General features: G+C 44.1%; 1 protein-coding gene across 4 annotated transcripts in view; it reads right to left on the reverse strand.

Moving 5' to 3' along the window:
• TCEA3 (transcription elongation factor A3) overlaps nt 1-15,242 on the reverse strand; it is a 33,704-nt gene that overhangs the window by 13,364 nt on the left and 5,098 nt on the right. For all 4 annotated transcript variants that reach the window (XM_016126784.2, XM_036229950.1, XM_036229961.1 and 1 more), the window contains 3 exons: nt 14,828-14,933; nt 14,203-14,344; nt 8,262-8,324 (listed from right to left, as the gene is read on the reverse strand). In XM_016126784.2, the coding sequence (XP_015982270.2) occupies nt 8,262-8,324; nt 14,203-14,344; nt 14,828-14,933 (311 nt within the window). The remainder of the gene's footprint in view (nt 1-8,261; nt 8,325-14,202; nt 14,345-14,827; nt 14,934-15,242) is intronic.

Here is a 15,242-nt window from a genome sequence, read left to right on the forward strand (position 1 = left end):
CATCCCCATTTGCAGAAGAGGGAATAAATCTAGAGATTTGAATCTCGTGATTTGAATTCAGATCTGTCTGATTCTAACACTTACGCTCTTAACCCCTATGATACACTGCCTATGAATGAGCCCATTTTGGTTTTGGCTTAGAAAAGACAAACAAACATATACATATATATGCATATATAAACAGATGATTGGAAGGATACCTGTGTGTCTTAGTCTGCCTGGGTTGTCATAATAAAGTATTTGATTAGGTGGCTTAAACAAGAGAAATATGTTTCTCACAGTTCTGGAGGCTGGGAAGTCCAAGATCAAGGTGCTGGTCAGTTGGTTTCTGGTGAAAGTTCTCCTTCCTGACTTGTAGTTGGCAACTTTCCCACTCTATCCTTACATGGCAGAGAGAGAGAGAGCCAGTGAGCTCTCAGGTGTCTCTTCTTACAAGGACACCATTCCTTATGACTTATTTAACCTTAATTACGTCCATAAAGTTCCTACCTCTAAAAACAGTCACATTGGGAGTTGGGACTTCAGCCCATAAATTTGGGGACAGTGGTCACAAACATTCAGACCATAACACCATGTAAACAGTAATTATCTCTCTGAGATGAGATTATAGATTTTTGTTTCTTTTGTTTATACGTATTTTCTTCATCCTCTATGAAGACTATTATCTACTTTTATAACGAGAAACTTTTTTTTTTAACATTTGACAATTATGAGCAGAAACTCCATGCTGATGGTTCAGAGAGGCTGTCTCCTGTTCTCAAGGAGCTGCCAGCAAAAGGTGAAGCAACCCAGGTGTCCATTGATAGTCGAATAGATAAACAAAATGTGGTATATACATACAATGGGATATTATTTGGTCATAAAAGGGGTGGAATTTTGAAACATGCTACCATACAAATGAACTTTGAATATCAGTGAAATATGCCAGATACAAAAGGGTAAATATTGTACGATTCAATTGTATGAGACACTGAAAATAGTCAAATTCATAGAGACAGAAAGTAGAATGCTGGTTGCCAGGAGCAGAGGGCGGGGGGGAATTGGGAGTTCTGGTTTAATGGGTACAGGGTTTCAGTTTGGGGAGACCGAAGGGTTCTGGAGGTGGATGGTGGTGGTGGATGTACACTAACATAAATGTACTTAATACCACTGAACTGTACCCTTAAAAATGGCTGCTCCCATAAAATACGTAAATTTTATGTTTTATATATTTTACCACAATAAAAACAATCTATATAGTAAGTTCGATGAACAAGAGTAGCCAGAAACCTGAAATATGTAATGATAACTAATCTGTTTTATATATTTGGTAAATCTTAATTTATTTAAAATGAGAGAATATCTTTTTTCTTATGCTAAAGAAAAGTTAAATTGGCAAATCTGATTACATATATTTTACCACAATAAGGTACTGATACAGCCAAAAAAGCAGGCCAAGGCTCGGGCTCCAACTGTTTCTTGGTCCCTTCTGCGTCCTCGTGAAGAGGGTGCTGGATGGCAATGAGAGGCATCCCCCAGGATGGCAGTGGTGGCCCAGCACAGTCAGCATCATGACACCAGACCTGACAACATGACTTAAGAAAGGTCAAACAGGTCACACTATGGTGTAATTTGGTCCAAGAAAGTCAGGAATAGATGGGGAGTAGGGCTGGCCACTAGAGGAGTAGAAGGAAAAAATACATTCTTGGCAGAAATGTGAGGAAGCATGAAGGTCCCTGGTTTACATGGGCAATGTTGGGGGGCTGGAGCATGAGGGTGGGGGCGCTAGAGAGAAAGCTTGTTAAGGATGGTAATAACAAAACCTACTATTTATTGCCTTTTGCTATTTATTCCTCCCCATAAGCCTGAGAGTCACAAGTTGCTGGGTACATTTTACAGATGAGAGAGGATGGAGTAGGGGTGACAGTTGCCCAACTCCCTTTCGGAGCTGCTTCTGCACTACTCTCGGGTGGGGGCCAGGTTGTCAAGATGTCTCGGCCCTCATCTCTTAGCTTTTCCCAGTTTTCTCTTTCAGTAACCCATCAGGACCTGCTAGCCAGGCCTCATGCAAAACCGACTCATCAGAGTTGAGGAAATTACGGTCCCCTCCTCCACTCCACGGTCTTACACTGAACCCTTGTGTAAGGTCCCAAAGGGCAGTTGCGTTTCCTACCTCCAGGGGGCGGCCACTCACATCATCACCTGGCTACCTTTTGGAGTTGCATGCTGCACAGCTGGGGTAGGAGCACAAGGCAGCTCTAGAGCTACGGATATACTTCTTCCCTTCAGACAGGTGATGCTGGGCTTCTGGAGAGTCAGGTCCAAGGTGCTGTGTCTGAGAGTGAGGCCGACTGAGTAGCCCAGGTTTCCCAGTGTTAAAGAGAATCCCATCCAACATCCTGCTGAGCACTCTTCAGTGGATTCTGCTGGCGACCTTCTCATCCCCCCAATCCTTGCTGTTTGGCCTGACCTTGGATCCCTTCTCTTATCACATATGCCCTTGGAATTTTGTGTCCACTGGAGCCTTGAGATTCTTCAAAGGCGTCTCAGTACTGCCACAGGAGTGGGGTGGGCTGGGGAGGGAAGGCTCTGCTCTTATGAAGTTTACATTTTGAATTTCCAAAAATTTTGTCCCAAGGGATTCCTAACTTTTATTTACTTGTTTTTATATGTCGTTTGAACCTTACCGTTTTAGACTAACTTACCCTGGACTCTACCCAACCCTGCCTGACAACTGGGTGGCCTGGCAGTGGGGCATAGGGCTGGGGGAGCTGCAATCCAACCAGCTCTCTCCTGGAGTCGGGTTTCAGCAGGAGGGGAAAGTGTGGGTGAGGGACAGCTGGGGAGGGTATAAACTCAAGAGTCTAGGGGATGCCTAACACTGAAATGAGTCTCCTGCGCCCAGCTGTGCTCCCTGCACAGCCACGAGAGCCTTGAACCCGGTCTCCTTGCATCCTCTTGCCCCTTTATAATCTACTTGCCACACGGCAGTTTGGTGGGGGTGGGAGGGCTTTCAAAAACACAGCCGAGCCCATCGCTCCCCAGCTGACCCTCTAACGGCTTCCAGTTATTTTCAGCATAAAGTCGAACTCCTCCCTGTGGCCTCCCAGCCCCTCCGCATCTGGCCCCTGCCCCTGCTCCCGCCCGCCTCCTGATCTCACGCCACGCTCCTCTCACTGTTCACTGAGGTCCCCACTACCCTGATGCTTTCTGTTCCTTAAATGCACCTGTCCTCCCACCACAGTGCCTTTGCACGACTGGCCCCTCCTCCTGGAAGGCTCTTCCTCCTCCAGATTTTCCTATGACTAGTTCTTTCCTACCAGTCAGGACTCTGCTTAAATATCATATCCTCAGGGAGGCCCTCCGTCAACATCCCCGCCAAACAGATCGTCCCTGCCCTGTAACTCTCTAGCACATGACCTAATTTCTTGCATTCAAAGCACTTATCCAAGTCTATAATTAACTTGTTTATGTGTTTATAAACATTATCTGCCTCCATCTCCAGATTACAGGTTCCACAGCATAGGGACCCCATTGGCTGCTTCACCACTGTCTTCCAGCACCTGTAACAGTGCTCTAGGTAGATACCTGATGAGTCTCTATTGATGAATGAATGTAGGATGAGTTGAGGGAGCTGGCCACAAAAAGATGAACGGTACATCCAGGGGGTCTAGACAGAGCTGAGCTGTGTGGGAGACAGGTCCCCTTTGGAAGGCCAATGGCCCCACTCCCTGGGCTTATAAGAAGGATCTCTCTCTGAACCAGCATTTGTCAACTATGACATGGACCAACTCATCTCCGCAACTATGATGGAGCCCCAGATTCTTCCTGGTGCTGCCCCTCACTGAGACGTGTGCCCCATCACCACAACCTCGATGTCTAGGACTCAGCAGTGGGGAATTGCTGGGGGAGCCTGAGGATGCTCCTTGGAAGAAGGCATAATAGCAAACAATAATAATAATGTCATTTAGGGAATGCCTAAATGACACTGAAGTGATTCAGAGCCACAATCCCAGGTTCAAGACCTGACACCACAACTTTGCACCTATGTAACCTTGGGCAAGTACCTTTACTTCTAGGTACCTCAATTTTCTCACATGTAAAATGGGGATAACAATAGTACACATAGGATCATTGAGAGGACTAAAGCACCTAAGAGAATTCTAGTAATGAAGCATGAGGCAATTTACATAGATTACTACATTATGTGCGTCACACTAAGCATCACTAAGCATTTTACATTTATTGAGCACTTACATGGGCCGGGAACAGTGCTAAGCATTTCATTAGTTTATTTGATTCTCATAACAACCTTGAAAGGGGGTCATAATTATCCCCATCTTACAGATCAATAGGCTGAGGCTCAGGGAACTGAACTGACTTGTCCAAGGTCATCCAACTAGCAAACAGCAGAGTCAGACTACAAACCTAGGTCTGCCTGCCTTTCAAATTCAAACACATCTCACTCACCATGTCTCTAAAAGTCCCCTTACTCAGGTAAGGCTAGGCTGCTTGCTGCATTTCCCCCCCCCCCCCACCCCCATCAGACTGGGCAGGGCGCTCCCAGCCCCAGCCCCTCCTCTTGGCTTGGAGCTAGCTGGCTGACCAGAATTTGTTTCTAGGTGGCATTCGGGACAGCTACGCTCATTTTGTTTTCAATGCACAGAACTGGGAACTGAATCAAATGCAGAGAGGGCATCACTGGCAAGGGTGGAGGCGGGGTTGGATTAATCACAGATTTCTTCTGCTCCCTGAATGTGCTAGCACCAGCCTGTGGTCTGATACCAGTAAGTCTTAGAAAATCCTCCCGCTCCAAGTCAGAGCTCAGGTACCTGGAGGCCCCCGCTCGCTGCTCTTGTGCGCCACCTCAAGGGAATTTCAGTTACTGCACCACCAAGCCAGCATAACTACGAGGCGAAAAAAAAGTCAACCCATTCCCATGGCTGGAGCCTAGGACAACTAATAAAGTGCACCACAAAAGTGAAGCCTTCTTCCCCGACACAGTTGCGCCCTTCGTGTTCTGCTCCCTGGTACTCTAGCTACAGCTCCCAGAGCACTTTTTGCATGTGACATTCTTTCCCTCTGCCTGGGATGCCCTCTCTTGGCTTGTCTACCAGGTAAACTAAACTGCTATTCATCTGTCAGTTCTCAGCACCAATACTCTCCCTTCCATGAAATTTCCTTTGATTTCTCAAGTCATAATGAGACATTCTTCCTATGTTCCCATTATGTGTTATAGCTTCGAAAAACAAGTATTTTGGTGTCTGCCTCTACACTAGAGATGAGCTGCAAGAAAACAGAGAGCATGAGTTTAAATCTTCGCCTGGCCTTTGGGGTTGCAAACTGGCAGTCTACGAATACATTCTGTTTGCCCTACTGTGTCTCAGAAAAATATGAATATGTTGCCAGTGTTTAAAACTGGGAGTTTCATATAAAAATCTAGATATCCGGTTTTTCTGAAAAAGCTTGAAGACATGGCACACTGGGCTTGCATTTCCATAAAATGGCAATCAGCTGGGGCTAAGTTGTGGGTACCCTCTACAGATGGGCAGGTACTCTCCATTTTGCCATGGTCTCCACTATTTGCCCAGTGTGTACACATGCCCTTTACCCCTGGAGTATGCTGTTTGCAAGAAGGTGCTCAACGAATGCGCCTACTAAATGAATGAATGAATGAATGAATAAATAGATGAATGAAAGAGAAAGATAAGATAGAGAGGTAGAGGGTACCGGAAACAGTCTGGGTAGTGGATAAAGTGAATTTACAAGACTTGCTTCTGTCCCTTCGGGTTGCCCACCCCCAATACTGAACCAGCAGGAAATGGCACAAGTGCTAGGACAAACATTCTGCTTGACCGACCTTCAGAAAAAGGATGCATTATGGGAGGGAGCCAGGAGACTTCAAGGGCATAGGCAAAGTCAGGAGAGGAGTCTGGAGCTATAATTCCTTCCACAGATGTTGAATGTTTATATTATAGAATCAAACCCAAAAACAGATTAGTAGTCAGTGTTTCATTTTGGGATAGGACAATCCTTCGCTATGCAGGGCTGCCTTTCACATTCCAGGATGGTTAGCATCTCTGACCTCTGCCTACTAAATGCCATAGTGCTCCTCCCCTGCTCTGATTACAGACGGAATATTTGGCCCTGCTCTCCCCAAATGCACATGCTGAAGCCCTAACCACCAATATGATAGTGTTTGGAAGTGAGGCCTTTGAGAGATAATTAGGTTGAGATGGGGGTGGGGCCCTGTGATGGGATTACTGTCCTAAGAATTCTAAGAATTGCCTGACACCTTAATCTTGGACTTCCCTTCCTCCAGAACTGTGAGAAATAAATGTCGATTATTTAAGCCGCACAGTCCATAATATTTTGTTATAGCAGCCTGAGGTGACTAAGACTGCCCCCCAAGTCATTGCGACAACCAAAAATGCCTCTGATGATTCCTAAATGACCCCCCATTGAGAACCACTGGTCTAGAACCAGGATGACACTGGGGCCTTATTTCCAGGCCTCACTCGTGGAGGGCAATGCTAATTGATCAGAGAACTCTTTGTTTAGAGGCAGGCTGCAGCCTCAGAGTCCGTCTCTAAGCATCACTCTGAGCGTCTCCTCTCATCAGCTGGAGCTGGAACTCAGCTGCCATGTTCGAGTCAGGCAATACAGTGGCCCCCGACAACATCTCAGGCCCGTTTAATCTTCATAAAGCATTAAACAACCTAATTTTTGTGCCTCTTCTTTTCTTTCCAGTGGCAGTACTACTGGTAAATTAGGCCTAAAATAGCTGTGCAGCTCCTACTCACACTTACCTAGAAGTCAACCCTGTCCCACCTGGTTGCCCCAGCATCCAATATGGCCCCTGGATCCTAATTATTTGCTTGGCTCCACCTCTAAGCCACTTCTTGGTCTGCCCTGCTCTCCCCTGGCCCTGCTTCTCTCGCTCTGACCTCTGACCTCCCTCCTGGACCACAATTAACACTCACTCCTTTATCCATATCTCTCCTTAGAAATCTCATCCAGCTTTAAATGCTAGCTACATGTTAATGACTCTGAAATTGATATTTCTGGCCCAGACCTTCTTCCTGAATTCCAACATGATATAACCTAAACGCTTATTCGACTTCTCCATGTGAATGACTAGTACACCCCTCAAATCAGACATATCCAAACCCAAACTCTGGATCTCCTGCTGCTGCAGCCTGGTTGCCAGTCTTGTCCCTACCAATCAATGGTAACTCCATCCTTGCAGATGCTCAAGCAAAAAGTCTTGGAGTCATTTTGGCTCTTCCTTTTTCTCTCATACCCCACATCCAATCTGTCAGGAAATCCTGTCAGTTCCCCCTTCAAAATATATCTGGAGTCCACCGCTTCTCCCTACTTCTACTGCTGCTACCCTGAGCGACCATCATATTTGCCTTAATCATCAAAAGAGCCTCCTGGCTGGTCTCTCTACTTCTGTCCGGACAGTCCATTCTTGGCCCAGCAGCTAGAGGGTTCCTGATAAATTTGGTCATGTAATTCTCGCGCTAATACCCTCCGGAAGCTCCTGTTTCACTCTGCCCTCCAGCTCTCCCCTCTTATTCGCTCCAGCCACCCTGGCCACCTCATAGCTCCTTGGGTCTGGAATGACCCCAATGTCTGCATGGCTAGTTCATCTCTTCCAAACGTTAGCTCAAAGGTCACCTCAACAAGAGCTCTCTGACTACCAGATGACCATTTTGTCCCAATCCTCCTCACTCTGATCTATTGTTTTCCATAGCACTTGTCACATTCTAAACCATTGGATAATTTATTTATTATATGCATTGCTTCTTTCCCTATTTGAAGATAGGCCTCACGGTTACAGGGATTTTTGGCTTTATTCACTGCTCTAGTCTTGGCAAATAGAACAGTTCCTGGCACATAGTATGCCCTCAATAAGTATTTGATGAATGAATGACTTGATGACTTACGCTACTCTGGGATAGATACCCTAACCAGTTCAGCCCAAAACCAGAGATTCCACTCCAGGTATAGACTCACAAAACTTCTGTCTTCACTGTGTTCAGCTTGACCTTGAGACTATCCCCAGACAGTGATGGGGGCAGTCAGCCACCTTAGCGAAGGAGCCACGAGTCTGATTCAGAAGCTCCCTCAGTCTTATTGTGTGGGTCCTAGAATTCGGAAGCAATGTAACATGAAGTTTCCTCCTTCTTCCTCCACAGGGTTCCTCCACTAAAGTAGAGAGAGGAACACAAGCTGAACAGGACCTACCGGGTGGAGCAGTCCATAGCTTCCCTTACCTTTCCAATGATGGTCTTTTTGGAGAAGAGGTAGCTGAAGACTTGGAGTCCACCGAATCTCTCCTGAAAGATGAGAAATTGGAGATGAGACTCTCTCTCCTAGGCTAGCGTCAGTACTGATCCAGAGAGATGAGAGGCTGGGCAGAAAGCATCCTGGAGCCAGGCCTGCTGGGCTGAGGATAATAGAATCCACCTGGATGCCAGCTGCCTGGGAGAGGAAGCTTCAGGTGGTGCTGGCTGGTCACCCTCACCTACTCTTCATCAAATGAAGCGACAGAAGGGAAAGAAACCGAATACCTGCCTGATATGTTACGTGTGTAATGTCACGTATTACTAATTACGCATAACGAATTCTCAGCAGGCTCCTTTCCTCCTTGCTGTCAGGCAGGCCTTGGCTAACTGGAGGTTGGAATTCCTGGGATTGCCTATTCTCACAAGGAGCTGGAGAGGATCAGCTTCAGCCTCTCCTGCAGGCACCTTATGAGGAAAAGAGGAGATGCACATGGGCCTTGGAGACAGAAGATCTGCATTGAAATGGCAAGTGAAAAATCAGGTTACAAAATTAGATGTATGCTGTGCCTCAATTCTTGCAAAAAAAAAAAAAAAAAACCAATGGCTAGGAGGAAAAATGATTGAAAGAAAATATACCCAAATGCTAACCATAGCTATATTAGGGGGATGGGATTAGAGGTGAAAAATTCCTCTCATTTTCCAAAATGCATATAGCTACATTCTTTTTGATATAGAATGAATTTTCCTCTTTTACTGGTTTTATAAAATTAATGTTTATAAATTGCAACCCCCACTCCTCACTTTTTACCCAATTGGCCTTTTAATTCTAGCACAGATGTCACCTTCAAACAGACTATAATTTTCTTATTATGTGTATTGTTGGACCAGCCCCCATGTAAATTCCACAAGAGCAGAGTTTGGCAGGTTTTGTTCACTGTGGTGGACACTGTCCCACACCCCATTGGGCATTCACTCTCCCAGTGTACTGGGACACAAGGACTTTCTCCCGCGAGCTCCCCCGGGCTCTGCCTGAAGGAGTTCTCTGCTCTAGTTAGTATCAGCAGGCCAGTAGGCTGGAAGTGCTTTGTGGAACAGATGCTCAGAGATGCCCAGCTTCCTTGGCCTTCAGGTGGGTCAACCTGAGAAGTGTTCTCCAGGGTCACCCAGTGTTCTCCAACAGGATTTAAGTCCTGGTCACCCACAGAACAACTTGCTCACTAATACACCCCATGCTGGCTTCTGTTCCTTCCCTGTATCACTTCCTCACTCTTCTATTCGCATTTCCTGAAATCACTTCCCAGATAAACCTCTTGCACTGGAATCCATGGCTCAAAGTCTGCTTCTGGAGAACTCAATCTAATATATTCACTGTCTTAGCCCAAGTGAATAGACTAGTGCCTGGCACAGAGGAGGTGCCCTTTAAATATTCATTGCCGAATGCTGTGAATTCAAACAGTACAGAAATATAAAAACTAGAAGAGTGGAAAAAGAAACCTTCCCAGGTTATAACTGTTAAGTTTCCAGATCTACATACATACAAACATAGATGACATTTACCATTTTACAAAGGGAGGCAAAGACGCGAGTTGTACTCTCAGCCCTGCCCCCAGGCAGGTCTTCTTCTCTGAGCATATGATTCCTTACCAGTCAAATGGGGAGAAAAGAACCTATGTCTTGGGGCTGGCTGGGAAGAAGACATTAGATCATTAACATCCCTACAGCAGTTCCCAGCACAAAGTCCTCAATGCTCCATAATCTTAGGCATGATTTTTTGTTTTCCAGATTGTGCAATGTTCCTGCAGGGATTTCCAGCTCCTACCTCATCTTCCAGGTGGTCTGGGAGTCAGTGGGCAAGGCAGCGTTAGGGGCCAGCCCTAATTACCTTGTGGACCAGACCCCAGCGTAAATGCAGGGGAGGCAGCAGAGAAGGAGAGGGAAAGAGAGACCCTCCTTCACATGTCCCTCCAATCCACACAGGGTCTTGGGAGTTTCTCTGCGGGGTTTCGCCCTGAATGCCCAATGGGGATGGACGGGTGCAGGCCAGAGTTGGAAGCTGGAATTATTGCAGCCTCAGAAAGAAGGGAGGCTCTACCCGAAGCCTCACCATTTTCTGGCCCTTCCTCATTGCTTTTCTTTTTAGAAAAAACTAGAAATATTCTCAGTTATTATAAATGATGAGTATGAAAACTATTTAGAAACATGAAAAAATGCCCAGAATACAATAGGAAAAGAGATAAACAGGGATGTCATTGGTACATTCTACCTGCAAGAATGCAACAATTATGTATTTTAAGTAGATAGGTTTGGAGAGAAAAGGAAAAAAAATAAAAGCTGCTCTATGTGTCAGAGTTGGCACAAGGTGGACATTTTTAATTCTTATTTTAAATTTCACGTATGTGGTTATAGCGTATATATAATAAATAATGATAGTGATTTATCATCAAGAAAACCAAAAAGAAAGGAAGTTCACCCATTGAGGTGAAACAGCACCCCCGCCAACTGGATTCTTTCAGCAAAGTCGGGAGATGACCAGGGCCCTCTCTGTCCAGCCACGGCGACAGCTTTACACAGCTCCATGGCTGTGAAAGGTACGCCAGCACTAACAACTCCACATCCCAGAGAAAGTCCAAGACGTTGTTAAATGTAAAATGCTGCTTACAAAACAGTACATGTAGTGTGCTTGCGATTTTATTAAGAAAATATAAACGTACACGTATATGTTCTTAAAAGACAAGAAAGATGTTCATCGAAATGTTAACAGTGGTTATTTCTATTGTTTTCTTCTTGCGTTTGCTTTTCTAAACTTTTTACGCTAAACATGACTTATGGCTGAAATAAATAAATATATGTCTGTGGAAAGGTTACAAAATAGTATGTAGAATGTAATTCCATTTTATTAACACAATAAGTATTTTATAGGTAGTGACGATGCAGACGTGAAAGTCTAGAAAGATATATATATGATTATATAAACTATATATATATTTATACACACAATTATACATACATTATATATATGTGTGCTTGTCTCCAGGTAATGAGTGATTTTTAACTTTCCTATTTATATTTTTAAAACTTTCTACAATGAGCAAGTAATTACCTGTGCAATATAATAAATATAATGCAAAGGTAAATTAAAGAAATAAATATAATTAAAATATATTACAAATAAAGCATTTTATTTTTAAGAAGGAAGAACTGAGATAATGATGCTTATTTTTCAGGCCACAATACTAAGTCTCAGAGACTAAGGGTGTGAGCAGGTGATCAAGTTCAGCCCAGAATTTGGCTTTCTGCTTTCCAATTATCTCCGTGACCATACCTGTCATCTAGAGCCTTTTAAAAGAGACCCCTCTACTCATCATTTAGTGGGATCCAGGGATGGAGCAAAAGGAAATGCATGTGTTCAGGCTGCCACCTTTATCCAGATGTCTACACCCCCTAATCTATAGCTTAGTCCTGCTATGGGGTCTCCTCTCCTAATAGTCCAGCCTCTACTTTTTCACCTTCATCTCACGAGACCCTCCCCTATCCTGGTTCTTCATTTGCCAAGGTGCTCAGAATCAAACAAGTGGTCTAGACATGACTAGACCTGCCAAAGCATGAATGTCTACAGGAAACCACATTGGTACAGCTGGGCCTAGTAATATTCAGTCACTGTTCACTCCACGATGGGCACTGTGGATCAGAGGATCCCTACCAGCCAATCTTTTAACCCCTTTGGGAAAATAAAACACACCATATGGGATACAACTGTAAAATGAGCAAATCGAAAGGATTTCAGAAAAGATTACAAAGCCATGTGACAAGTATTGCATCTTAAAATGCAGATGATAAAATGGATGATAACTACAAGAAAACAAGTCAAAAAGAGAATAGAAAGATAAACCATATATTAAAATATTAAGAGTGATCATTTTTGGGTGGTAGAAAAGGGTAATTTTTTGCCTATTTTTCTATATTTTTTTCTTATTTCTACAACAAACTTTTATCACTCTTATTTTTTTAAAAGTGCTATTATTTGTTCTGATTTCAAAAATAATACAGAATCTTTGTAAAAAAACAATATAGATTTACAAATTTTATTGTATAATATAGAATATGAGGCTCTTCTAATTATAATAGCACATATTTTGGTTTCAAAAATAGCTTCATTATTTTTATTTAAAAAATACATCACTTATTAGAAAAAAATTGGAAAGATGGAAATTTGCAAAAAGAAGGAAAAAAACTCTTTCAATCCTATCTCCCAGAAATAATCACCATTATCACCCAGTGTATATCCTTCTCACCTTTTCTCCTATGCAAATACATAAAATTCACTTATTTGATTTCTATTAAAAAAGGGGGATCATACAGTTTCTCTTAATACTCAATGAGTGACATTTCCCTATGTCATTAAATATTCTTTTTTCCTGCAGTGCTTCTTCATGGGAGCCCTACTGGCATTCTGAATACAATAAATGGTTCTTTAACGTGTGGGAGTATTCTCTGTATTGTAGGAATCATAGCATGAAGCATTCTCTCTGCCCCACAGTTATTTTAACAAGCAAAAATGGGAGTAGTGTGGTGGAGGCATATCTCCCTCCTGGTCAAGAATCACTCCTCTTAAAAGTATCATTTCCTAAATTGTTTTCTACAGAACACTTATGATATAGGATTCTAATAAACATTCATTTAAAAAGCTTTCGGAGGAAAAAATGTTTCAGAAACGCCAGCTGAAAAATGTTACACACAGAACATATCTTTATGTTTAATCTGATTAAATCTGATTAAAATGAATTCCTTGCAGTGGATGTACTGGGTGACAAGGTACGTACATGAAAAATGTTGCTATATCACAAATGGTATTGTATTACCTAGCATTATCTAATATCATCAGTATTATCTAGTTTTACCCCTCATCTATTAGATGAACAAGGTAGGATGCCCCCACCCTGAGGAATTAAGTGATCTGTCTTGTCACATAGGAAATAAGTAGGACTTATTTATACATCCACAAACTTTTATCTACCATGATGGATAAGGCTCTTGGGGGGCCCTATATAGAAGTCAAGTCACACTATTTTAGGGACTCTGGCTGAGGTGGGCAAGGGGGAATGGGCATGGAGCTGAGACAAACATCTGGTCTATTCTTCTCAGCAGAGGTTTGGGGTTCTGACAGACGAGACTAGAATCTCATTCTGTCACATAATGGCTATGCGATCCTGGCAAAGTCCCTGTTCCCCAACCTTCAGCTTCCTCATCACTAAATCGGGATTTTGAATAAAGAGCCAACGAAATATACTTTTCCTTTTCTGTGGGCAAGTGAGTTCCTAGCACCATTTTCCTGCAACCCTGACAAAGCTGGAATGTCGGCTGCATCACTAGGCAGCCTTGCATACAGTGCAAATGAACCCTGATTCATAAATTATGTCAAGGTAAGGGCTATGAATGAACTATAAATAATTGGCGGAAAACCACAGCTTTGGGGCTGTCCTGAGTGCAGTGAATTTTGTAATTAGTTAGTGTCCTTGCTGGGATCCTGGAAGGTTTGTCTATGGGACTGTTACAAGATTTGTGACATGGGGGCTTCTAAGTCAGGGAGTTCTCACCGATTGTGGTCTCATTTTCCTGTACCTGGGCTGTTACCTGGGTGGGCCAGAGAATAGTTCTGGATCCTGTGTGGTCCCCTATGAGAACTCTTGCAGATAAGAAAGGCCTGAGGCTGTGCGGTTGGCACACTGCATTTCCTGTCCCTACAGCTTTCTAGGTGGAGCCAGGAACAGCCTATTTGGATCTTGTAAGACTGTCTGGTTGAGCTCCAGAGGGGGCCCTGTAAGAGATAATAACAATAACCACCTCCCGGGTTGTGAGGATTAAGTGAAGTTATATATAAACAGAGCTGCTGGCACAGGATGTAACAAGTGTCCATTCCAAAAAAAAGTACCTGTCTTTGGACTCTTCTCGTTTTTTCCTTTGTGGAGAAAGGCCTGCCTCTGGCTTCCAATTGGAACAGTCAAGCCCTTTTTCTTTCTTCTTTGCTTTTTGTCTTTCCTCTCCTTTTTCTCCTTTGGGGGATCCAGGGGAGTCTGAAAATAAAAGGGTGGCAGTGCTCCTCAACTCGGCTCTGTCTCATTCAAATCCAGCATGATTCTGGGGAGGAAGGGGCAAAGGGCAGGGATACAGACAGCTGCACACACCCCCAACACACACGTACGAATATACATTTATACACAGATGCATATACAGTATGCACATGTGTGCAAATCCACACTCATACGAGGACAGAAAGCCTACACATCTGTGCACATACTCATATGAATGTGAATATAAAGATATGTATAAACACACAACGAACAGAGATACATATGTAGGCATACATACATAAAAACTAACATATCTACAGATCTCACACTTGAGGAGACAAATACTGGCACTCCCCACTAGAGGCCATCTGTCTGTTATTAAGTTATTCAACAAACATAAACTGAGTGCTTGCTAGGATCCAGGCACAGCCCTGTCCCAGCTGCTGGGAGGAAAATACGGCCCAAGTCGATCTCGTCCCCTCTCACCTAGCAGCCGCTTCCAGGTTTTGATGAGGACTTTGGCCAAGGACACCACCTCCTTGTCGGAGCAGTGCTTGCGGACTCCATTAACTGCGACTCCAATCCTGGTTGTCTGCAAAGGGGGAGCGTTAAGGCCTGGTCTGCAAATGGACACACAGGACTGGCTGCGCTAATTAGCAAGACCCGCCCCAGCTCAACTACCCGCTTCCCTCAGCCTCAACTTCTCCAGAGCCCCAGGCCTGACGTGTGGCTGAGATAATAATTCTGATCCTATAACTGTCACCCTTAGTGGGCCAGTGCTCCAGGCCTGGCCCCCTGCACTGACTTTGATGAAAAGCTGATGTGCTGATGGTGGTGAGCATGGCTAATGATTAGGACCCCTCCCCATTCCCCCCCATACCCTGGTGTCTTTGAGCTCAAG

Source organism: Rousettus aegyptiacus, unplaced genomic scaffold (genome assembly GCF_014176215.1).
Source record: "Rousettus aegyptiacus isolate mRouAeg1 unplaced genomic scaffold, mRouAeg1.p scaffold_m13_p_1, whole genome shotgun sequence".
NCBI lineage: Eukaryota > Metazoa > Chordata > Mammalia > Chiroptera > Pteropodidae > Rousettus > Rousettus aegyptiacus.